Source organism: Oryzias latipes, chromosome 23, assembly GCF_002234675.1.
Source record: "Oryzias latipes chromosome 23, ASM223467v1".
Taxonomy (NCBI): domain Eukaryota; kingdom Metazoa; phylum Chordata; class Actinopteri; order Beloniformes; family Adrianichthyidae; genus Oryzias; species Oryzias latipes.
In genome coordinates this window covers 14,069,161-14,095,520 of record NC_019881.2, presented here as the reverse complement: position 1 = coordinate 14,095,520, position 26,360 = coordinate 14,069,161, and the positions used below count along the sequence as shown (strand labels likewise).

Genomic DNA, 26,360 nt, shown 5'->3' with positions numbered 1-26,360 from the left:
GCGTTATGACGTCATCACGTACTGGTGGGAGGGTCTTTCGTTTTCTCTACGTTAGCTCAGGTGGCCATGTTGGATTTGCCGAATGCGAGTATGCGACGTTTGAAATTGAAAGTCGAGCATTTTATTATTCTGCAAAGCGTTGCGATTTCGTCCCGCTTCAAGACGCCCCAACCTCGGGTTTTTTTTTCATCCGCCTCATCGCTGATGGTGCCGTCTTGTCTTCAGCCCTGATTTAATTTGGTAAGTATCGTTCATGGTTTATGAATGAATGCTTTAAAAATGCTCTTATACTACCGTAAATGTGGTTTACTGTTGTTTAAACATATGTGTGTTATGATTGTTTTAGAGATTAATGTGGAAATGTATACATGATTAGTTTGTCATAGCAGACGTATGGCGAGCCAAACCCAAAATGCATTTCTGCCCGTAAGTTACGACAGTGATGAGGTTTTTTTTTTTTTCAGAGGTAGAAATGATCTGTTATGCTGCAATCACACTAAACATGATCCGCGTGTGAAATTCGCGTTGGAGGCCTCTGTGGCTAAAGTTTGCTGCTGGACATTTGTCCAAAAATGTCACTCAAAGCCTCTAACGGTTGTGTGGGAGGAGCTACCGCCAACAGTTTTAAGCCTGGTTGCTACATGGAAGCATTGGGTTTTGAATGCAGCTTTAAGCTTTTATTAATCACTGATCTCCGTTATAAAAAAGGTTTTTGTAAAAATAAATTAATCAACGTGCTCGTGTTGTGTTCAGGTACCGAACTACAGAGTGTTCAGTGTTTCACCTCCAGGTAGACGCCAAGGCCAGCGAGGTAACTTGTCTCAGTTATTTGTCTAGAGCTATTTTAAAAAAACAAAAAATGCAATAGGTTGTGTAGTGCAATAAATGTTTTTTGATCAGAATATAATTGAAACATTTTTTAACATTGAAAAATCTCTTTTGGACTTTTTCAGATACTGAACTTCAGAAAGTTCACCAGAAAGTCACCATTTCACCAGAAAAGACCTGTCAGTGGGTGAGTTTTATACTTATTTAATACATTCATCCTGAACTATTACCATTATTAGATTTATACGGCAGCATGGAAACATTTATGCACATTTTAACTAGCCAAAGGTCTAAATAGAGCTGAAATTATTTACAATTTAACTAAACATATTTAGATTGCAGGCTGAAGGTGGCACAATGGAATGGAGGTGCAAGTTGTGTTCTGTTACTTTGGCACTATGCAGTACTACATATAATACTGCTGTACTACATAGCCAATATTCCAAAGTGTTTCCACTGCCATGTATGTGGAGACACTTTGGAATATTGTCATGTCTTTATGACAGTATATTACAATAATAAAATGATGTTGCATTAGCACCATTCCATCATTTGAAACCATGAAAACTCATCTGTCAAGATCTGAAATGGATTTATGTAGAGTAGATGCAGTCAGAGGAAATTGTGCAGTTTTTACATGTTTGTGTAACTTAAAGCTGCCCTTTTCTGAGACTAAGTCCACCAAAACAGACAGGAACTGGCCAGCTTGGTTAGGATTTATGACCTCCAGGTGAATTTCTAATGTGCATAATTCAAAAACGGATAACAAATCATTTGTAAACAGCTGTAAGAAGCCACGGTGTAACTTGCCTTCAAATGACTTTGGGTCTTTGACCTGAAGTGGATCATGACATAAACACTGTATTGTCCTCTTACTAGAAATAGACATCTAGAAAAGGTATCATTTTATTATTTCTTAAAGTTCCTTAAGTAAATATTGGAAGTGTTTGCTCTGCATTTGCTTCAAAGGTAATGGATATTTCTTTTTATTCTTTTAGGACCAGCGTGACGTGAACATGAGACGGGCACTTGTCCTCCTTGCACTTCCTGTTTATCTGCATGAAGATGCCTCCAACTTCTTCAAGACCTGTACAGTAAGTGCACACGACTCCCTGTCAATGGTTTTCACTAATCCTTTAATATTGATTGAGATTTTATTGAGTGACATAATAAATAGGGCAATTGTTTGTAGTTTGTAAACTGAGTGATATTTTTAAATGGTTTTAAAACTGAGACGGAAGATGAAAGGCGAACATCAGGGACTCCTGATTGGAAGGAGTGGAGTTTCGTTTACCTTTTCTGCTCCTGATCCATCATTATTTGAATAAAGAAAAATGAAGCTTTAGTCTTAAATTATTTTATAAATGTCCTCCTTCAGAAAAATGCTAAAGAACTTTTTAAAAACACAATTTTAATTGGAGTTGGTCCTTAAAACATCATAGCCAGTTGATTAAAAGCTAACAGAATGTTAGCATGAAAAGATTCCTATTGACAGATGGCAGGAATGTCAGTTTTGGACATTAGTGTGATGAATATCTTTGAGGGTCTGAACTCATCTGTGTTTTTTGTTTTGTATTTTCCAGAATACCAGACCTCACAGACACTGCTGTGGGTATCTTCTCAGTTGTCGTGGTGACGCTCCGGATGCTGCCGTCAGTGGTCCCACAGATCTGGCTGACTAATCTCTTCTAACTCTTCGGGGACATCTATGCTCTGGACCTACAGCACCCCAAAAAACTTGAACTTGCCTTCATATTTATTCAGAATGCTGTCTTGAGCCTTGAGGACAGCAAACCACTGAAAGGACATTTATTGACGCTGAAGAATGTTTCGTTGAGTGAGTCTTCCAGAATGGACTATTTGTTGGTTTAAGTGTTATGTAACTAATGTGTTTTGTTGTGATCATTTGCTTTTTCTGCCGTAAAATACAAAACCAACTCTTTTTGTCAATATGTTGTGTGGCACTCTTATAATGCAGTTTTATTGCACTTATTGTTTCTTCATCCTCTTGATATTTGTGCTTTTTTTTAAAGAGCAATTAAAAAAAGTGTATTAAGCAATCACTATTGTGTGGCCTTCACGTTTGTTGGTTTTTATCAATGTTAGCCTTTAAAATGTAGTGGGGCAGTATCAATATCTCTGTTTAGAATACATTTTAAGCTGAAGAATTTTAAATATTTTCAATGCTACACATTTAATGAGTTAAAGAATTTATAAAGCATTTGAGTGAATTTTACATATTTTATGAGTTGAGTAATATAAAAATATAGTTAGTTAAAGCGTTTTTTAGTTGGAAAATATTAAAAACTTTAAGTAAATAATCTCTCTTTTATAAGTTGAGGAATCTTAATATTTTTTATATGAAATAATACAAATGTAAGCCAACTGACAATATGAATTTTAATAAATGTTAACTTAAAAGTTTTAATAATATAACTTAACTGTTGCGTAATCTGTTACAAAATAATTTTTAAGTTCAGTCAACTCGCTAGGGATTACAGTGCAGACGCTAACATGAACAAGCAAGAAATCCCAAATTAACAGACTTGTGTTGTGGAAAGGTATGTTTTTCAGCTAGCAGGAATAATCAAAGTATCCGTTCTCTGTTTCAAAATGAGATTGCCACAAAACCGTATGTTATCTCATACTGGAACAGCTTTGGATGTAGAATTCAGTGGGAAAAGGTTTGGACCCTGCCACAAAAGTATTTCATCACCAATAAAATCAGAGAAATTTCTTTCAAAATTCTTCACAAATTTTATCCAGTGAAACATTTCTTTACTAAGTTTAAAAAAGATCTGGACATAAACTGTTCATTCTGTCATTCCTCACCAGAAACTGTGCCTCATCTTTTTTGGTTTTGCTCTTTCACTCAACTATTTTGGAAAGATGTGATACATTTTATAAGAACTCATCTATGTGAAGATTATAGATTATTTTACGAGCATATTATTTTTGGATATTTTACACAAGAAAGACTTAATGCAGAAAAAATATATGTAGTTAATTTACTTATAATTATGGCTAAATACTTTATACACAAGTGTAAATATGCCAACAAAAAAAACGTGTTTTATGTTTTTCAGAAAGAAATGGTTTTGTATGTGAACAGTATTAAATCTTCCACTAACAAAAAAGCTGTCAGAACAGTTGAAACATGGTCTCTCCTGAAACTTTAACAGATTCCTTTGCCTTATTATTTTTGTTTTCTTTTTGCATAACCTGTTTTACATGGTTATCATTATGTTTTTTTGTTCATTCTCATGGCGAACGTGAAGATTGTATTTTGCACACAGTGGAGTTTTGTGTTTGGTATTTTGTATGTGCAAGATATTGTTAATAAAGTTTATTTTTTAAAAAAAACGAACCGGCAAGAAGTAGCCACGGGGGTCCTGCAGCCATCGGAACCTTAACAAATATTTCATCTCCACCTCACCGTTGCCTTTTTTAAGAAATGACAGCTGGTTTTCCCACATTTATATGTAGTTATGGATCGAAAACAAGAGGAATTTGTTTTAATGTAAATGCGTGTTCCAGCGTCTACAGGAAGTGTCGCCCATAATTCACGCAAAGGCTCATGGGGGCTAGGAATAAGGTGGATACGGATTTTCTGTTTCGGTGGCACTTCTATTACCATTATTGGTATTTGAGACATTCCTTTGTGTCTCTAGAGATGCAGACAGATTTGTGACCACTTGAGGTGAAGATAAAATATTTCTTAAGGTTCCGATGGCCTTCTTATTGGTTCGTGTTAGCGTCTGTTCAAAATGGGAGGTGGCGGCCTCTCGTCCAATCAGAGCACGAGAAATCATCTGCCTTCCGTTTCATTCAAAGTGCCTTCCTTTTCATTCAAAGTGCCTTCCTTTTCATTCAAAGTGCCTTCCTTTTCATTCAAAGTGCCTTCCTTTTCATGCAAAGTAACTTCCGTTTCATGCATACTCCTCTCTCACGCACACATATAAACTCTTCCTCACACGTTCATATATACTTGTCTTTCACATACATACATTCTTTTTTAAGAGTGACAATGAGAGTGAGAATGTATGTATGTGTAAAGTAATATATATGCATGCGAGAGAGAGAATATATGGATGTGCAAGTGAGAATATATGAATGCGTAAGAGAATATATATGCATGCGAGAGAGAGAATACATGGATGTGCAAGTGAGAATATATGTATGCGAAAGAGAGTATATATGACTGTGAGAGCAAGAATGTATGAATGTGAGAGAGAGAATATATGGATGCGTAAGAGAATATATGTATGCGAAAGAGAGTATATATGACTGTGAGAGCAAGAATGTATGAATGTGAATGGTTCAGAATAAATAATGTCTTATACGGCCCCTCATAGATTAAAACAGTTTTTAGTGTTTTTAACATGTTCATGTGGCATTTTTCTGATGACGGGGGACATACATAGAGAAAATTAAGATCAAAATAATAAATTCTGAGTATTTTTTTATTCAAATCATGAATCAGATGGGGGGAAAACTTTTTGATGCACAGCTAATCTTAGGTTGGGGTTGTAAGGGACTGTAAGCTAGCGGGAGAGCATGCAAACATAGATGATGGGAAGTGGTGGCAGGTTTCTCTGCGCCAACGCTTCCTGCATTTCAGAGGCAAATTTCTAATTAGCTACTGCTGCTCTGCAGAAATTATGTCCTTGCAAATTATTTATTTTTATTTTTGGCTAAAAACGACATAATTAAAATCAAAACAGCACTGAGAAAGATGATCAGACTGGGTATTGAACTATTTCTGCCCCCAATCAACATTTTCATTATTTTTTTTTTTAATAGAAAAATGCTCGTTTTTATGTGATTGCAAAGCAGCAGGGTTGGAATGTCTAATAGTGACAGTCCTCTACTGTCTTGTTTGATCTTTTTTTTTTTTTAGTCTAACACGACTTACATCCAACACCAATCTAACTGCATCTTAAATTTAATTTTGAAAACCAGGTAGCCAGCCTTTTTTCTAGTTTTTCTGTCATCCGTTTACCAGAAATTGTGAAAGTAAGCATAACAAAGGTCTCTAGAAGTTAAGAAAATTAAGAGAAGAAGTCATTTCTGCTGAAAGTTCATAGAAGAGAAAAGAGTTATTTGTTTACTCTGCAGGAAAGCATCAGCTTTGTTTTCAGATCTGATTCCCTGGTTGGATTGTTGCGGTCCTTAGTGAAAGTGGGAGCCTTGATCAGTCCTGGCAGATACCAATAATAATCTCAGAACACACAAACAGCAGCACGCTGGGAGTATTAAGAAACTGTGACCGGGTACCCAGGGTGATGCGTTTCTCACGCGTGTGTCACGTATTCAGCGTGGACTCAGTCATCTGATAAAGTGGAGGCATATTTGTGTTTTTGGGGACGTGTGAATGATGGATGACAAAAATGCCCCAAGAAAAACCTTCCACACAGATATGGTTAAACCGCAGCGAGCGCAGAATTCTGCCAGCATTTGCTGATAACATATTTCAATGTGTTTTTTATCAGTTTCTTCTGAGTTGCAATAGAGTTACAATCTGTCAGCTTTATTTGAATCCTCTGTTGTCTTTGTGCTCCTGACATTTTCATGGTGGAGTTTCAGGTCAGTCAAATCAAAGAGATTTATTTTGTTATATATACTTCATGTTTTTGCATGTTTTGTTTTCATGGCTGTTGAAACACCACAAAAAAGTTGGGTTTGAATGAATTAGTGCCATAATTAATATGTCAAAAAAGTCTATCATAAGGCGTAAAAAGGAATGTTATCCCATACTCAAAAAGTCTTCATGAAACGAAAGGAAAAAGTAAAACATGGTTTTGTGTGCATTTGTCTAAAGGCTTGACATTGTAGAGGATCTGTTGAGATTTTGTGACATAAACCTTCAACATTACGTGTTACAAAAGTGTCTACTGTCCACATTTGCCTGGTTTTGGTGCCTCCAAAAGCGTATGAAGTGTTATTGGCTGAGCTGGCCATTGTGTCACTTTGCTTATGAATTCAGCATGGCTTCTTTTCCTGTGAACCTCTAGGAGTTGAAATGAAAACGGCTCCCAGACTGAACGTTTCTGAGCCAAATCAAACTGGACTAACCTCAGATGAGCACATGCAGCGAGTACATCCCCACAAGCCACTGCAGTGAAAGAAAATACAGCAGCATTAGGGATCTGAGAGGGCCCTGCTGTAGCTTTATATAAGCTTAAAGAAGTGTCAAAGAAGGAGGACACATTTAATAATCATATGAGGATATCTACTTCTAAAACAATTAAGAAATGATAACATAAAAAAATATCATAACTGTCATAATTGTATATACAAGTCTGGCATATAGTTAACCAAACTAAAATAAGGTATTGATCTTATGTTCAAAAAAACATGTGAAATAATAATAGAAAATATAATATATAATAATAATAGAAAAATATTGTTAGAAAACAGATTTTAAACAATATTTGACCCAGAAATTTCTCTTTAAGAACATTTTGATATGAATCCCTATGGTTCGAAGCTCTTTCGGTAACAGTTCAATGTTTTTTTTGGACTATTAAAAGTATCTATTCTAGGACAATGTTTGTTTTGGATGATTTTTTTTCTGAAATTTTGCCATTTTTTAACATCTTGTCCGTTCAACTTGTATATTTCTTATAGGCATTATATTCGTATGATTGATTGTAGCAAAAACATACACAAATAGTTCACTCATTGCCTAAATATTGTTAAAATAAAATAAATGTTTACACTTTAAATCAGCAACATACAAGTTGGAAAAGGACTGTGTAAAAAAAAAATAACAAAACCAACGAATCGTAAACCAAACTAAGCTTACTGTCAGTCTTTGTTTTCTTTCTCAGTCCTTTCAGAAAACATAAGAATAGGGAAAAAGAAGTGTGTTTTCTTTTGGGTTGTTTTATAGTACACACTATCACTGTTTTCCCAGTTCTCTGCTGTGATGCCCTCTGGTAACACAATGCCCTCTTCACTGACTGGCAGGAACAGTCTGTGGCTGCTTGTGTTTTAAGCTCATGGACAGTCAAGCTCACTGATTGGGTGAATTTTGATGGACGGGACGTACAAAAACAGGACAGGGCAGAGCTGGAAGCTAAACATCACAGCAGATAATGTGTACTGTAAATACTGGGTAACAATGGGAATTCTGGCTGTGCTCGTCAGTATCTGTGTGAGAATCTGAACATTTGACACCTTTAAAATAAAATACAGTTAGTACTTTGATGATGCTTTTGTGTCTTTTTAGACCAAAGGGACAATTTTCAACTTTAATGATTATTTTTGTAATTTAATGTTAGAGTAGAAAAAGCAGTTTTAACTTTTTACATTTTTACCAAATGGGTATTCTAAAGGCAGATTTTTTTGTGTATTAACAAACACTCCGGTTTTCCGGAGTGGTCTTCTGCCGGGGACTTGACGTGCCGTGGGGCAGAAAGCGACTTTCTGATGACGGACAGAATTTGCGCTCAGTGAATTTAAACATGCATGTGCAGTGACGTATGTTTCAGAGGATGTCCAATTGGCCGTTCTGCATGTCAATCAAGTCCCGTACTTCTCGTTTAGGATTTTGATTGGCTAGTGGAATTTTTAGAAGTACTTTTTTTTTTTGTTATTTATCTTTGCTGACCTGCGATCTACCCTCATATCCTTGAAGATCGACCGGTCGATCGCGATCGACGAAATGAGCACCCCTACTTTAGGCCATAACCAACGCCGTACAACTTATTCTGCAACTTTTGAATATCTCCCGCCGAGAGCGCTCCCCCCAACTTTTTATTCCCCCCGCTCCCACACCAGCCCTCCTATTTCCCTTACTCAGCCCATAGCTTAACCCCCATTGGTTCAAACTACCCAACGACAGGCTGAGCGACTGAACTGAGGGCCAACCAGTTTCTTTGCTTCATGCGTTCAATGAACTCCGGAACTTAGAACGCGACCCAACAGCCACCCAGTCCAACACAGTCCGTTACAATAACAATGTTATTAAAAAGAATCCACAGACTTATAGTACTTTAAAAGTGTTGAAATTACATAAAATGCACTCATTCGCTTGTATTTTTAGTTTAGTTGGCTCTCACAAAATTACATTTAAAATATGTGGTGTTCATGGCTCTCTCTCCCAAAAGGGTTCCCGACCCCTGGCCTACAGTGTTTCAGTTTCAGATAAATAACAGACAAAAAAATAAAAAAAAGAACAGTTGTCGTTTTTAACATATATTTTTCATTGCAATTCACCCAAAAAAAAATGTTATCAGAAAATGTTAGTAAGCTGAATAAAAGGAAATATGTATCATACATTTATGAATGTATAACACCCATTTATGAATTTATCTATTAATGGCTAAATCAAGCTTCAAAAATAAAATACCGTAATTTCCGGACTATAGAGCACACCTGATTATAAGCCGCACCCATTACATTTTTAAAGGATAAACCATTTTGTACATACATAAGCCGCACCTGTCTATAAGCCACATGTGCCCAGATTGAAACGTGTTGTAGAATGAGGATGTATATGTGCTGAAACCGCACGCATGTGAAAAAAAGAGGAGGGAAAGCGCGCAGCGGAAGTGTGTTGGGGGTGCGCGTTTATGTTTGATATACAGAGTGAAGGGGAACTGTAATAAAAGAAGGTTTCCACCAGAAGAGCTGTGAATGATACTTTATTAACCCGCTCTGGAGGCTCTGGAGGTCCGAACGGGGAAGTGAACCCCGAAGGAAGATCCGCCTTTGGCGGAGAGGATCTCGCCTGCGTTTTCCAACCACCGTCAGAAAGAAAAAAAAGTAATCACAGGAAAGGTTCAACACAGGATATATTTACAAAGAAAGACAGTACACAGAAAGAGTTTTCAAAGTTTTTTTCTTCCAAACAGTGCCTGTGACGCGGCAGTAACACGGCAGCAATATGGTAGTAACAGGGCTGGTTAAAAAAAACATACCAGTAAAAGTCACTAGGACTCTGCCAACACACCACTAACTGGGCTGGTTAAAAAAAACATAGCGGTAAAAGTCACTGAGAGCAGTATATAGGCGCGTGTCGCAGCGCGTGCGCCACATGTTTTCTTCCACAACAGTGAAACCATACCACAGCACTAACAGGGCTGTTTTAAAAAAACATAAACGTAAAAGTCACTGAGAGCTTTCTTCATCTTCCTCTGTGCACTGAAACCATGGAAGTCTTCCTCCTCAGTGTCGGATTGGAATAGCGTCAGATAGTCCTCGCCACACACTTTCTCAGTCTCTCCTTCGTTGTCGCTGTCAGTTTGTCACGGTCATCCTGAGTTAAATTCACTCCTGAGCTTGCGCTGTCCTCTCTCTCACGCAGCAGACCGGCTTTTCCAAACCCGTTGGTGATGGTGGATTTTTTCACACTGCTTTTAACGATTGCTTTTAACTTAAGCTGCATCCTATCCTATTTCTTCTTGCATTTTCCATGATGAGGGTAAGTAGGAATTTACATTAAATTTGCGTCTTCCTTGACACATATACCGTATTCCCTCTGTCTCACTCTTACCCTTTCTTCTAGAGCGCCCCTAGTGGCCGTTAGAAGTATTTGAAAAGAAGAAAAGAAAAACATGTATAAATTAGCCGCATCATTAAATAAGCCGCAGGGTTGAAATTCTGTCACAAAAGTAGCGGTTTATAATCCGGAAATTACGGTAAATTACATTTCTTTTTTTAATCAATTTTAATAAGTCAAGCCTTTTTAAGACAAGTTGATAAGCAAAAATGTTACTGAGTCTAATTTATAGGGTAAGAAAGACATACAATGGCCAATGATTGTGCTGCAATGCAGTAGTTACTTAAAGTGTTTTTTGTTTAGCTTCAAAACCACCAGATCCAGTCTTAAAAAGGAATGGAAACAATTAGCTTTTGGCACTGCTTACTTGCTTACTTTTTTAATTTTAGAAAGAACACATTCTTGAATTAACAAGAGATTAACAAGGTCTTCATGCAAACATGAGAAAGTCAAAAACAGTCATGAAATCCCCCAAATATTAAATACATTTAGTATCTTAGATCTATTTTGTTTTAAGTTAAAACCTACTATATTAAAAAGTGAAAATGTTTGTGTGCTAGAGTGGAGTTCAGGCAAGAAAAGGAGGTCTGGGGGGTTGTGTTGAGCAAAGCTTCAAATCCATCCATTTGTCCTCTCTGTGGTCTGGGGTCTCTCCAGGCTTTCATTAGAGGCAGTTCTGCTTCCTGCTCCAACGATGATTGTTTTCTCTCCAAACATGACACAGAGGTCCTCAATGACCATTACACACACACACACACAAACTAGTGTATGCATTATCTACTGACATTATGTGCAGCAAACCTACATCAGCAACAACCGCAACTTAACTAATCTCCGCCTAAATGTTACTTTTAGCGGAAACATTTTTTATAAATCTGACATCCATAGAAATGTTGAAACAATGTGAATTTTCCAGCATTGAACTCAGAAATGAGAGGAGGCAGTCAGACGCACACACACACGTTCAAGCCTCAGTGCCAGTTTCACACAGACACTTCGGTTTTACATGCAGATTTGTTGAACCCAGGCTTAATGGCTAAACCAGACAACTATTTTTTTACACGCCTGTCTATTTTTGTGTGTGTTTCACTCTTTTCACCCTTGAACTTTTGCTCCATGTCATTATCAGTTCTGCCCCCTTCTCCTTGTTAGTGTATCTAGAGTTCTCTTCATGTTCTTCCTATTATTATTATTCTCCATCGATTACTCATCGTTGCCATTCCTCTCTGTCTTTTTATGGCACCAACTGCTGTTCCATTTCTTTCCTCTGTTGTCAGTTATGAGAATTCAAGCTGGCTGTAGTGACAGGTGAAAGCCAAAGATGCACATGCTAAGAGTTACCAGCAGTTTGTGCTGTTTTAAAGATGATTTCTTTTTAAAACATGAAAGCTTACCTAAATAACTGACACCGTAAGCTTAATCACCACCAAATATACAAGTTTTAAAACTAGAAAGTTGCATTTAAAGAAGTTTTCAAGTATTTGATATTTATTTTGCTTATATCTGCCGTAAACTATAGTGCTTGACCGTGTGTGAGCATGTCACCTCTGTCCATTTGTCTCTTTCAGTATTTTTTTTAAAATAAGCTGATCCTCAACTGCCTAAAAGCACTTCTGTCTTAAATTTTCTTCAGAGGTCGATTCCAGAACACTCTTTTGGCCATCCAGGAGCACGTCCACTTACAAGTCCTTTTGTTCTAGTTCCGCTCCAGCTTGTTAGTCCACGTTATTACCTGAACCGCCCAGACTGCGACCGTGCTGGACGTGGCTCCAGAGCTCCACAAGCAGCCAACACACAAAGCCATTAGCACACATCCTTAGTCTGTTAGACCACAATGGTTTAAAGACCGGCAGGAAAAGAGGAAGAGATTATAGAGGTCTGCGTTGGCCTATTATGCCGTATCCATTTACACTGTCTCTTAATTTTGACTTTAAAGCAGCCTGGAGCCTCTTTAAACCTTCTCCGATTGGGTATTTGCTACCAGTAACTTAGCCAGTAAAGTTAAATAAAAGCTAAGATTTCTATCAAGAGATTTCTTTGAAACATTTACTGTTGTTTTACAGTAATCTTTCTTTAAATGTCAACACATGAAATGATTGCAAAACAATGCTAAAGGTTCCTTCTGTTACATTAAGTCCACAGTATTCTTAGAAGCTCTGTAACATTTACCGCTGTACCGCCTTCCTTATGTCGTGAAAGTGGGTCAGTGGGCCTCCCTGTAGGCATATTTCACCAATGGAGACATGAGATTGAACCTCACAATTCAGTGGGGTATCATTTCCTCTATATCAGTCAAAGCTGGGGAAAGTTCCGCTATTTAAAATGCACAGCTATGAAATGGACATGTGATGGAAAACAGACGTTTGGCTTCGGATTTGTAAATGATTGTAAATCAAAGACTGTATCAAGAGGCATCATGATGCGTTCGGATGGAGCTGCTGACCTGTGCAGCATGGACTTATAAAGTGTGGTTGGATGATGCATTTGCCGTCCATTTCCACCTCGCCTTCTTTGCCATTTGTTTTCGTCTTTGAGCAAATATGTGTGTGTAGTAATGTCTCTATCTCTGTGTGCTGAGTTACGGTTTCTTTAGAAAACATTAGCATTCCTGTGCAAAGAAGTTCAAGCCCTGCCACATGTGTCAGGAGGTCAGCGCACACACACTTAACGCCATCATCCTCAAGCTGATAACACGTGTGAATGTGTGCGCCTTCAGCGGTGTCTGCATGTGTGTCTCCGGACCCCCAGTAAGCCAGAGGATGACTCATCACGATAATGGAGCTTTAATGGTTGCAGTAAAAACCGTCTTCACCAAACACACTTCTTGCTGCTCACCTTTGTTATTTTCTTTGTTCTAATAAATCCAAACTCCAGCTTTAGCCGCACGCACCGGTCATGCTCACTTCATGTGGAACCCAAAGCTATGTGTCATCCACACCAACAGTTAAACTCCCATACACACACTGGCAGAAGCCAATCTGGTACCACTTCCTCTAACTTACATTAACTTCTCTTTGGCCGCTCGCTGTAAACACATGAGATCGTTTCCTGGCAGCTTCAACGTAAAGCAGCTCGCACTTCATAACATTGTGACCATCTTTTGATCTGTTGTAAAAAATGTTCCCAGGGCTCTTTGATTTATGATTATGCAGTTTTTAGCCATAATGAGTCGTTTTCTAGGACATAGTCTCTGCAGAGCAGTAGGTTAGTAGAAGTTTGCCTCTTAGTTGTGGGCAGGACCTTTGGTGCGGAGTAACCCTGCCCCCCCCTTTCCCCTCCCCATTAGAGAGCTCTCTGTTTACATGCTCTCATTTTCATTTTTTTGTCTTCTCCTGATTCAAAGCTATTTGAATAAAGAAATACTCATACTTTTCTTTATAAATGTCCTCCATCATCAGAAAATCTCCACAAGAATATGCTAAAACAAACTATTTACATCGGCGTAGGTCTTTAAATCATAATTTCACCCAAAATGGATGTTTTTTTTGCCTAGCAACAAGTGAACTTAAAAAATTCCATTTATGAATTTCTTTAAAAAGCTTTGGTTTCACAACTGTTTAAAAAAAAACTCATATCAGTTAGGAGATCGTTTTTATGTGCAGATTAACCATGGGGATTTATGAATGTTATAAATTTTCTTCAGGAAGAAGAAAGTAGACAGATTTGCAGCTTTATAATATTGTAAAAGCAAGAACATAACAAGAAAAACCGGAAAAGGATTCAAGTGCACCATCGAATGACATTTAAGAACTACACCTTAGGGTTGTTAGTCCATTAATAATCTAATATTTACACAGCATTTTATTTAAGAGACCCTGGGGGATTTCTGCAGGAACGTCAGGTTTCATTTACACCGGCACACAGCCAAGAAAACGGCCTCCAGAGCAGTAGCTGCTCAGGAACCAAGAACCACTGATATCAAATGTTAACACTGAGATTTTCAGGACCAGCTAGATCTGACTGGTATGTGTATAAAAATAAAAACACATTACAGCAAAGATTATTACATATTTGAGTGTTGCATCTAAGCTTGAAAAAACAGAAACTTTATGAATTTTAAACTTTTTTATGCAGTAATACTTTTTTTAGTCGTTGATTGCTTGTGCCAAACCTTTTAACTCCTGATAACAATTGTTCTGAGAATATTCTTCTTTGATTGACTTAACGCTCGATTTAGTGCTGGAAAAGTTGTGAAAAAAGTAGTGCGGTAAATTTGAAGAACAACCTTCTTCCAATCTTTAGAGAGTTTTCTAGATAGAACATCTGTGGCCCAGTCTTACAGAGGCCTCAACCACCTGATACAAGCTTTTTTAAACTTCATTTTTATTTAGCTGTGGTATTTTTTTCCAGGAGGGTCAAACAGAATGTTCTGTGTGGGTTTTCTCTTGGCTAATTAATCGGACTTCTCTCTGCAGGCGGACAGTAAAAACACAGTCTAGATCAGGGAGTGCAGCTCCCACAATCTTTTGAACAGCCCACCCCTTCTATGAGAGGTTCCTCCTATTCTCAGTAGTGCAGTTGCATACCACAAGATGCTCTTCATTGTGTTTCTGTAGAAATCTAGAAGGAGTTTTGTGGGGGAAAGTGCTTGCTTTAATAGCTATAAGGAAAAAAAAACTTTTTTCTGGGCTCTTTCAACCAGATTGCCTCTTTTCAGTGGCCATGTCAGATCTTCAGTTAAACAAATGCCCAGGAATTTGCTGGAGGTCACCCTTTCCATTTCCTCCATGCTGCTGGACAGTGGGAGGTGTGTTATCTTTCCAAACCTTCTCTGTCCGTGATGGCCGCCTTTATTATGTGATGTTTTGCTTGTAACCTGAACTTCTTTCAGCCAGATGCTGAGTTTTTTTTTTTTTCTGCGTGTAGTTGGTCTCACTGTTGTCATTGATGAATATCGATACTGGTGTCATCAGCAAGCTTCAATTTGGACATAGTTGGAGTCCTGGGTGGGGAGTATAGAGCCTATAACATGAAAAACTCCACTTTGTTTTCTGTCTGTGGGAAATTTTCTAATCTATAAAGTTGAATTTTTTTGTAATAAAAAAACTAAATAAGAGAATTAAATCCAAATTAAATCTAACCAAAACATGTATTAAGTTTGCATCTTTATATGCCAACTTCTCCCACTTTAACGGAACTTCGATGCTGCACTTTGTGCGTCTGGATGTAGGGAGGTGTGGCTGAGTTCTGGATAACAGCCATCTGAGGTGAAAATTATACAAGATCTGCGTCTTAAACACTTTCAACTTTCCCTTAGTTTTTCAAGCTGACGGATTTCTAAAAACAGCCTGCAGCCACAAAACCGATGGGACATCACAGCGTTACACGCCTTTCTAAAGTCATATGTGTCAAGGTTTTATAGTTACAAATGTGCAAAGTATTAGGACTGCCCTGGTTTGCATTAGAAAAATTGATTGAGGTAATACCAAACATGTTTTATAGACTTCCTTCAGTCATTACCGATCAACGCTTTTGAGATTTGAAGCAGATGAGATGTGGATTACGTTACCACTTGATATCAAGCCAGTGTTGCTCATATTTAGTTGTGTTTGACCCATTTGTTTCCCAAGCCTGGGTCAAGGCTGTGTGAGAAAGCACCGCACTTGTAACCGAACCATAAAGGATTTATCTCTTCTTATGTGTCTTCTATCCTTATCTTTATAGCCGTGTTTTTCTGAAGGATTGCTAGAAAAATGCAAAGCCTTTAGGTGGAATTACCTGCAAACAAATTCAGCTGCAAGACTGAGCGGGTGAAATGAGTTCTCTTCATGTTTCTCAACCTCACAGCTTAAAGCTGTTGGAAAAATATTGAAGAGAAAAACCACTGTGGGGATAAAATCTAAAAAAGACATTTTCATTCATTTGTTATGGTGTTCAAAAATAAACAACAGTGTTAATAAAATGCAAAAAAAGGCATGTGGTTGACATTTGTGCCTTATTTCAAGGATTTTACACTTTGAAATAATACACACAAACTAAGAAGTCTGCATTTACACATGGAGCTTTCATACCAGCCCTACTTAAAATTCTTGAATTTCATTTTGTGTTTTTTAGTTTTTAAAGATGTTTCTGAATTTGCTATGTTTTGTCTTTCACAGCTACAAGTAAAAATTGGGTGGAAAAAAAATGATTTTTTCTAAGTTTTCTACCAAAACACATTTTTTAAACTGGAATAAATCTACTTAAATCTGACTAAAACTAATATATATCTAAATAGATATTCAAATTACAATAATTTTCATGAAAGGAACAAACAAATAAATGAAATTACCACAGATGTAGGTAGATACTGGAAAAACCTTAAGACAACCTTAAAAGTGCTTGAGAGGTGCTTGAATTAAAACAAGAAAAAAAGCATGCGACCACTTACAGACATTATTGCTTGCATAGTTTTATTTTCACACACACCTTTTATTTTAGACTATTAAAGGCTTTTTAACGTTGCTTATTAATTATAATTACCAAATTTTGGTGACACCTTTTATTTCAAATGCTTTGGTAAAGCAATAGTTTGGTAAGAACTTATTTTTATATTTTATTTTTATAACATTTAAGTGTGTGTGTGGACAGGCCCCGCCCCTTCTAGATTCTTATTACATCTGAACCTGACCGTAATGATAAACATCCAGCAACTTGTTGCTTTATGCTGCTTCATGGTCCCCCCCCATAATCACCCTCCTATCCCCCCCTCTCTAACATCCCTCTCTTTTCTTCCCTCCTTTCTTTTTCCGTCCGGTCCAACACAAAAGATTTTCAGATACGATTAAAATTAATAAAGTTTGGCCTCGATTACAAAAGGAGTTTATTCAGTTCAGTTTGGCAGGGTGTGCGACTTATACTCAGGTGCGACTTATATGGTTTTTTTAATTTAATTAAATAGGCTCAGATAAATCTAAGATACTGGATTCCTGTCATATTTCACTAAGATAAGTATTGAAGCGTGCAGATATTCAGTCTATTATTGTTATCCATTCTGTTATTATGATTTGCGTTGCAAGATTAAACGTTTGTTCTTGGTCCTGAAAGTTGTTAAAAAAAATTCTTCCAGAAGTGCGACTTGTATACGATTTTTTTTCTACTTTATCGTGTTTTTTTAGAGGGGTGGTGGGTGCTACTAATACTCTGAGTGTAAGAAGCCCCCACTTGAAGGTTGGGATGTTTGTTTTGCTATACTTAAATATATGTGTATTGTACTTTACTAAAAAGTTCTGAAACACATCTCATATTTTCAAACATAAATAATATTAAGCTTTAACGTTGACTACACTAGCCAACGTTGATTTTTCCAACGTTGGCTCAATAGCAGCGCACAGCCTTTCCAATAAAAGCTAAAAACAGTCTAAGATGTAGATCAGTTCTATATCCACGTGATTTATAGGCAAAGTTTCATTAATCATTGCAATGTTATTGCTTCGAGCAATTTTACACATGAATAACGCCTCTGTGATGTAAAACACCACAAAGGTTTGCTGACTAACAGATGAGAGCGGAGGGAAGAGGTTGAAACTTAACAGGAGACTTTTTTGCCAGCATCGGGCCTAGGTCTCACACACACCCCAGCAGAAATGTGGGCTTGTGTTACATGACTGTTTTAGAGGTAAAATTATTGATACAGATGTATTGGTCATTAAGCCAGTTAGATCTGACATCTCGGCTTGGACACATCCAAAGAAAATAACATCAGCACTCTCTTGGAGAAAAGTTCCACTCCAAATGCAAGCAGAGCTGCACTGTGGTGATTCCAGATTACGGTCTGTGTATATGGGTGTCACCTTAAACATGCTGAGGAAAGGTCCAACTGCACGAACTTCAGAAACCTTTCTCATTCCATGATCAAATGGGACTCGAGCGGGAGACGTGATGTGGTGCTCTAACAACCACAAAACCTTCTTTTACTTTTTAGTTACGTTTTATTCGTTGTTTGGTCAAAAAAAAAATCTTTCTTCTGCACAACCTTTTCTGATTCTGTTAAAAACGTTGGCATAACACCAAGATATTCCAAGTATCCGTACTAACTTTTCTTTGGATAAAAATGTTTTGAATAACAGAGTTTGGAAGACGTTAGGAGGTCCTTTTTATGATTGTATGTGATTTAGGCCAGTGGTCCCCAACCCCCAGGTCATGGGACAGTTGATACAAGACCACAAAGGGGAAAAAAACATGAACTACAGTTTTTTACGTTTTTGTAACTCCTGTAGGGAGTTTTATTCTGGAAAACTACATCCGACTCATTCTTGATGCATGTCAAGTCGCTCTATGGGGTCCAATTAGGATCAGCTTAAAATAAAGGAAGAACCAGATTGTAAATTTAAAAAAAAAATGAACATTTGAAAACACTTTTAAACTCAAAAATACACATTGTCAGCTAAAAAAAAATGTTAATTTGAAAAAGTAAACTTGCAAGAAATATTGAAGAAAAGAAAAATTTAAATTATAGAAAGAAAAATTGAAACTTAAGACTGTTACCAAATAAAAAAAGAATGTTTATAAGTATTTTCAACTGTTTTTTTAATTTCCCCCTCTTTGCTTTCAGTTCTCAGTTTTCAGTTTCATTTCAGTTTTCAAGTTTTTGCTGCTCAGCTTTTCCAATTTTTGCGTGGGGGCGGGGCTAGGAGCTCATTGGCTACCGGGACATGGTTTCCCATCGGGTGACAGAGGGGACTCCTCACTGCACATTGTCTACACTTTGTCTAACAGACATCCACATTTTCACACTTTTGTTTCTTGTTTAAACTCTCAAAGTTCAAACCGTTAAGGAAAATAAGTCCAGTATTCAAATGAAAACAAGAATCTAATCCCGATGAAGATTTATGTAATGTTGCCAATCTGCATGTGCCGCGTCTCTGTAAAATATGGCGCAGAAGAGATTGATTGACAAGCTCAACATCATAGTCAAAGAACAGCCAAATAGCGTGGAAAAACTTTGTACATTGGTGATGATGCTCTCCCAGGGTTTGGTACATCAGAGTGGAGTGGCACATCAACAGACATCGTTCCAGACCAGAAAAGGCCTCACATGACCATAACCTCTTTGGGAATCCTGGGAAATCTTGACCCGGGAGCCTATTAGCCAAAAAATAGGATCAGTTCGGCGGTGAAAACTGAAATGAAACTGAAAACTGAGAACTGAAAGCAAAGAGAGAGAGACGGAAAAACAAATAAATAAAAATAAAAAAAAATCTGCAATCTACAGACATAAACCAGGAGTCTTTACTCCAAATATGGATTTATTGTGACAGTTGTTTCCATACACCATAATGCATGAAATGTATCAACCGGCTCTCTAATGTTACTTGAATGCTGCTGGTTAAGTTGCTCTAGAAAATAGTTTACTTTCATTATAACTAGAAAATATCAGTTTGAGGTTTTTTATTTATTTATCCGTTTCACCGTCAAAGTTGGACAATATTGAAGTTGGTGTCTGATTTTTGGTTTCTACTGTGACAGCTATGGGTTAAAGAAATATCTATATGACCTGTTTTATTGTTTCCTACGTGAAATCTAGAGTACAAATAAATGTGAAACCAGCTGCCGGTCTGTGAAAATATTGTCATAAAAAGGTTGGAGACCACTGACTTATGTGATGTTAAAAGACCCTTTCTCTGTAAAAACATTGGCTTAGACACCTGCATGAGGCATTAAGGCCATTCCAAGTGTGACAGTTTGTTATTGCGATGGTTTTTTGCAACAATCTTCAGTTATTTATATTTTGTAAACGTGTTCGTTTGATCAGAAGAGCTATGATAAGATTAATCTTTATAATACATAATGCATTTATTTGTTGTATGACTTACAGAAAATGCAGTTTTCGACTGCTTACAGGCCCATGTGAGTGTAGCTGGATGGTCAAATTTTAAGTCACACACAAAAAAAGCAAAAATTAGATTTTGTTTCTAAAAGCTTAAATTATTCAGTTTATCTTTGTGCTACGTTCACACCGGGTATGTGTCACATTTGATATTGGCCAGGCACAAACCACAGTTGTTACTTCCTCCTCCATGATCAATTTTCCAACGGTTGGCACTTCTATTAATTAAAAAGGACGCCATCCATAAATCCCTACCAAATCTGAGTCCCTGATTGGTCAAAGTTTAACTGGTTTAACCGTTCAGTGGCTGCCCTTTTTGGTCGTAGAGCCAAAAAAGGGACCTAAAAACTTGCTTAGCAATGCGTAAAGGCGAGACTTTTGAACACAGAAGCCCAAAACATACTGTATAAGTACATAGACTTTTGATGGGAAGTAGTCGCCTGCACGTGGTGTGAACGGAGCATTTGGTGTCGTTGTAGAAATGTTTAAAACCTCATGATGATTCTGTTTGCCTTTTAGTTGGAGGCAGAGTTAGCTCGGTGTGAACGGGAGGGGGCGGAGCTACAGGAGTATGCCAACCAGGTCCTGCAGCAAATTGCCGACCGATGCCCCGACATTTTGGAGCAAGTTGTCAACGCCTTGGAGGACAGCAGCTGACGGACCAACACATACATTGTTACTTTAGTGCAAACGTTGAACGCAGCCCATTATCCCAATACTTGTGTTGAACATGCTACCTGCTCCTCATTTTGCCAACTTTAACAAGAAAATGTGTGTAAGGAGAAAAACAATTTCTCACAAATACTCCCCCACTGTGTCCATCAGCTTGAGCAAAAGGTGACAGCTGAAGGAAAGAGTGTTTTTAAGTAGTTTGCATTTCAAGAGGGAATTTCTGCATTTTCTTGACTCCTTCAAAATAAGGTGCAGCGGGGATGTGTGACACCTCCCGCCAGCCACGTGGCAGCCAGGCGTTTGCACTTCAGCAAAACATTGTCAAAGCTGATGGAAGAGTCAAAGTGAGATGGTGATACTGATGCCAGACTTGCACATTGTTGCCACATTATTTTATTAGTTCAGATACAGATGCTTGTTTATTTCAGCTGCCTTGGGCTCTTCACATCATGTGCTGCTATTTTTGTTGTTGTTTTGTTTTTTGTCTTTTTTTTTTTGTTGTTGTGTGTTTTCCATCCTCTGCATGTGTCTGACGAAATGTCCCGACTTACAGTCTCTTTGAGCTGTAGTCTCTAGATAGTTGTGTAAATTGTAAAAGAGGGGTGTTAACTGTTATGCAGCCTCTATGTTTAACTGTTTTGCTTTCCAGTACTCAAACTACAACACATTTTGCAGCAAACTCTTTTTTAAAGCACACTAGTGCTCTATTTATTTGAAAAAATCTGCCATTTTTGTTACGATTGAGCAAAAAACACATCCAGTAAATCCTTCAATTTTTTTCAAAACTCAACAGATTAAAATATTATATATTCTTCACATATTCTGGTAGTATTTTGTTCTTAAAGGGAGAAAATAGATAAACAAAGAAGAATTCTTCCTAATAGCATTTTTCTTTTATTAATTTTACTGTTGTTTTATTCATTTATCAGGGTTGAATTTAAAAGAATTTGTCCTCTCATGTCACTAAAATTGTTAAAGCAAAAGTTCTTGTTTGTTTTTGATTATTTTAACTGCTGCATTGTGGGACACAAAGCCTAAATCCCTACAACTTCTGACTCAAAAAGCGTCTTCTAACCCAGATTAAAGGCCCGTTCGTTACATTTGGAGTCTAACTTTGTGAGTGAGCTTCCCCACATGAAGATTAAGTCATCCCAAAGAGTTTGTGGACGTTTTTTAAAATCTTTTATTTGAGAGAAAACCTTCTCAGGTTTGAGCTCATGCTGTAAATTCAGTATTCTGTGTCGATTTTCTACTAATGTTGTCAGTGTTTGGTTGTGGTGGTGAAAGAGCATCGCTTTGAATTTGTTGTGAATTCAAAAACCTGGTGGAGAGATTTAAATAAAATATGATTTTACTGTACGTTTGTTTTTGTCCTTTGTGATACAAACTCTTTATTTTAAATCGTTCCTTCTGGTTTCTATACTTCCCTCTTTGTGTCTCTCTATCTTTTGATTTCGTGTGCAGACGGGATGGTGCCTGTTATCTTGTCGCATGTGGTTTATTTTTCTATCCTCCCACATTTATGACTTTATTCCACAGTCCGGCGCTCTTTATCTGGACCTGTATCCTTCAAACAGGCCTCCATCCTGTTCCAGTTCTTCACCCTGAAGACAAACACTCTCCAGCAACATTTGTGTTTGAACGCTGTTGTCCCCAGCTGCCTGGAAACTTTTGTGCATTTAGATACATAAATGATTCAGATTTTTCATTTTTTCCAAGTGCAGCTAATAAATGAAATGCCTGTCTTTAGCAGATACAGCACATTTTTGGACAGATAATCTGAGTAAGGTGTTTCTAAGTCATTCAAGCAGAAAATTAGCATCAGCTTGGCTGACTTTGACCCTCACCTGGCACTTGACCTCCCCAGTTAGAAATTTCCATGCAGCCATCTTCAGGTTAATCAGGTCACTCTGGTTTTCTCACAGCAGCCTGAAAACACGGTAAAGCTAGCATGTGTGCACGCTTTCACATGTGGCAGCACTTCATATAGGTGTTTCTGTTTTCTTCATCTACTGGGCTAATAACAGCCTGAGGAGGGAAGCAGGAGGCATAGACAGGGCAACCAGGAGGAGGAAGAGGGACGCCCTGATTATTCTGAAGAAGAGTCAAGACGAAGCTCAGGATCTAAACATAATTTTTTTTATTCTAATAGTGCGCTTAGAAACAAAGGTTTAACAACAAAATAAATCTGAAATTCTCAAATTTGATGTTTTTCTGGGTATTTCAATTGAAGCAGCCTTTAGGCTACTTTTCTGAATTGTGTTTTTTCATGGAAAAAAAGATAAATTCACAAACAAATGTGACAAAGGAGCCATTCTAATAAAAGATAAGATCACACCGGTTTCCAAAGTTTATGAGCTTGAAGGAGTCTACATTTGAAACCTGGCTCCACATGTTATAAATGAATACTGTAGAGGAGCTAAACTTGTTGAGTGACAGTAGAAGAACCTTCTTTCTATCAATAAATGGTAAATACGTACATATTTTATTATTCTGAGAAAGGCCCTAAGCACTTTACAGTCCCATTTACACACACTTATTCACACACTGTTATCGGCTCATACACTGGCACCAGCCTACAACCGCCAGGAGCACTGTGGGGGTTCAGCGTCTTGCCCAAGGACACTTCGACACATGGGCACGCAGGGCAGGAACCAAACCTGCAATCTCCCGATCAGAGGTCGACCGGTGTACCTCTGCACCATGGGCATCCACAAATAACAGAAAAAAAAAGGAAAACAAAGATAGTTAAAAAAAAGGACAGATAGCAGCCTGTCTAAAAAACCCATCAAAACACACTATCAAACTATTAACAGTCTTGTGCTCCTTAACGATTTTTTTACCTTTTTTAAGGAAAACCTGATGTGTGGTCACATTTTATCTTAGCTGATAAAAAAAAGAATGCATGTTTATGTATATATTCATCTGTCAAAGCTATTAATTTTTTCTTTTGTCCTCCCATTTTAGCCATTTTTATGTTTCTATAAGGCATTAAGCAGTTTGTCAAACTCACTGATTTTTGCTGAAATGCAGATGTCCTCTAAAGTCCCACTGCAATTATCTTTTGATCTCTTGTGAAAGCGTTTGCAGTGGTCCTTTAATTACAATCATGCCATTTTGAAATTTTAAAAATGTGGCGTTTTCTAGGACTTTTTCTGCAGAGCAGCAGGAGTTCATCAAGGATTCAATCTCGCTCCCCTTCTCATTGCTGAGAGCTCGGAGCAGGGAGCTACGCCACAAAAACCATCCGTACACACTTTTTTTTCCGTCTGCTCCTAATTCACAATGATGTAAATAAAGAAATAATAACTTAGAAATGCAACTTTTAGTTTAATTTTCCTTATGTGTGTCCTCACTTCTCAGAAAAAGGACACAAGAACAAGTTGAAGAGTTTGTCTTTAAAAAGATATACTTTATGTTCGTTTAAATCTGTGGCTGTCATGGCGGTCAGTGCCTGCACCATACTTTGAATGAACCTGCATCTACTTTTGAACCTTGAGGCAATATGAAACAAAAAGTACCTGAAACTGATTAATGAAACCTCCCCAAAAGCTTGCAAAAGGTTCATGCAGCTGGAAAAAAAAACTAAACAGCAACAACCCAGGTATGATTCATGTTTGTTTTGAGTCTCCAGCGGTTCATCTGACAGATGTTTTTCATTAACTTGCACTACTTTGTGATCATTTCTGCAACGTTTATGGTTGTTTTTCTGAATCGTTTTGGTCCATTTACACCTCTTTGAGGTTTCTTTACGGGCCAGCTTTGACTTTTTTTCTCTCATTTTGAAAATATGTGTAAATACTCCATGATTTCTGTGGTCATGACAAATTCTGATGTTTCATTCCACCACAGTTTTTTTATTCCGTTTGTTTTGGGGTTGTTCTTTTTTGTGGTGGTTCTTTTACTGAATTTTTGCCTTGATTCAGCAGTTTATGAAGTGTTATGAAGTAAGATGAAAATTGAAAATAGATGTAACAGAAACAAAAGTATTTTTTCTAAAAGAATGTGACATTGTATAACTTGCTTATGAAATATTTCGTTTTTCAGCTCTGCTATTTTTTTATTTTATTTTCTCCTATTACGTTACTCCTTATGAATGCATAAACCAAATTTTAGAAAATACAAATACTGAAATAGTGGACATTATATTATCTATATTTTATGTATTTTATTTATGTATTACATAAATAAATCACTAAATGTTACGTATGTGTGAATATTGGCAGAATTTTTTCATTATGTAATCTAAATAAATCAATAATAATAATAATAAATAGCCTCTGTGTTAAGTGCCTGTTAACCATTAAAATGTGGTTGGAAAATAAATTTGCGGCAGAGTTTGTGTTCATTTTTATCTGTGCTGTGCAAAACAAATGGCTTTTAAAAGACGAGCGAACGGCAGGACACACAAAGAATCTTGCGAATATTTGTTGAAAAGTTGACAAAAGCCCACGTTTAAAGAAACCAACAAAAGTTGAAATTAAAATAACCAATTGACATGCAAGTGTCATCACTTGTCTATGCTTAGTTCATGCTACCTGGAACCAAAACTAAAACTGTTTGAGCAGTATGAATCTTTATCTAGTTTTGTTTGTAGTTTTTTCCAACTAAAAATGTTAAAATTTTGGTTTGTTTGTTTTTTAAGTCAAAATTCAAGTTATGGTTTATTTCAAGCTACCAGAGAACATTTTTTTTAAATCTTTATTGGTTTTGTTTATTTTTTTTGATTGGTTACGTCATCCACAGGTGGGTTTAATTAGGTTAATTAAAGGGCGGGCCTCCACGCATGGTGAGTGAATGGCGGTGTGTCCTAAAAAAACTATTTCTTTTTTTTTTACATGTCAGAATATATATATGATAGTTAATTTTGTCATCACGAGGACCAGTTTAGTGTCAGAGTGTGTCTTGTGTGCCTGGAAGGGTTCGATTCCCTCACAGAGGAGTTTAAAAAGCACGCGCCTTCCAGTTTCTAAACGTTGAACGTGAAACCCCCTCTTTTTTTTTTCTTCTTCTCCTCCTCCTCCTCCTCCTCCTCCTCCTCCTCCTCCTCCCGGGCGTGTGCAATGCTTTAGGCGCCTTTCTAAACTTGTGATGAAAAACTCTCACTTTATTTCACACCTGTCGCTAATGACAGCCGCGCGCGCGCACCACCCTCACCGGACCTTTGCCTGTTTTTTGTATTATTTTTCTTGTCTTCTTAACTTTTGGTTCCAACTTTTCCGGACCGGTTGATGAGCCTCTCTGCGCTCAAATAAAGCGCCTTTTGTGGGCGAAAGCACCTTTTCATGTGACTTTTGAGAGGTGAGAAGAGAAGACATTAGGAAGGCAGAAGTGACTCTTAAAGGGACTCGTAAATTCCCAAAAGGGGGGGTTCTCCCTTCTTTAAAAAAAAAAGAAAGAAAAAGACGCGACTCACTCGGTAGATAACTAAAGGAGTCCAACTTTTGAGGAGAAACTTTATAACTTGGATGCTGGAAGGAGAAAAACATTTGGTGGCGAAGCGAGAAGATTTCCCTCCAGGTAAGAACTTCAAGAAGGTTCAAG

General features: G+C 37.4%; 2 protein-coding genes and 1 long non-coding RNA gene across 14 annotated transcripts in view; 2 read left to right on the top strand and 1 right to left on the bottom strand.

Annotated features, from left to right (window-relative positions):
• LOC105357086 overlaps window positions 1–8,080 on the bottom strand; it is a 30,247-nt gene extending 22,167 nt beyond the window's left edge. The window contains exons 1-2 of the long non-coding RNA XR_002293074.2: window positions 7,637–8,080; window positions 6,904–6,943 (exon numbers count right to left, since the gene is read on the bottom strand). This is a non-coding gene — a long non-coding RNA (uncharacterized LOC105357086). The remainder of the gene's footprint in view (window positions 1–6,903; window positions 6,944–7,636) is intronic.
• Window positions 1–22,175, top strand: part of LOC101162174 (ELKS/Rab6-interacting/CAST family member 1) — a 123,194-nt gene extending 101,019 nt beyond the window's left edge. For all 9 annotated transcript variants that reach the window (XM_020714177.2, XM_020714178.2, XM_020714183.2 and 6 more), the window contains one exon: window positions 20,664–22,175. In XM_020714177.2, the coding sequence (XP_020569836.1) occupies window positions 20,664–20,801 (138 nt within the window). In that variant the 3' untranslated portion in view covers window positions 20,802–22,175. The remainder of the gene's footprint in view (window positions 1–20,663) is intronic.
• A 3,688-nt stretch (window positions 22,176–25,863) lies between these two features.
• Window positions 25,864–26,360, top strand: part of wnt5b (Wnt family member 5B) — an 87,240-nt gene continuing 86,743 nt past the window's right edge. The window contains exon 1 of one of the 4 annotated variants that reach the window (XM_011491000.3): window positions 25,864–26,336. In XM_011491000.3, coding sequence (XP_011489302.1) covers window positions 26,285–26,336 — 52 coding nt within the window. In that variant the 5' untranslated portion in view covers window positions 25,864–26,284. The remainder of the gene's footprint in view (window positions 26,337–26,360) is intronic. The other 3 variants (XM_011491001.3, XM_020713978.2, XM_011491002.3) reach the window with 3 other exon arrangements.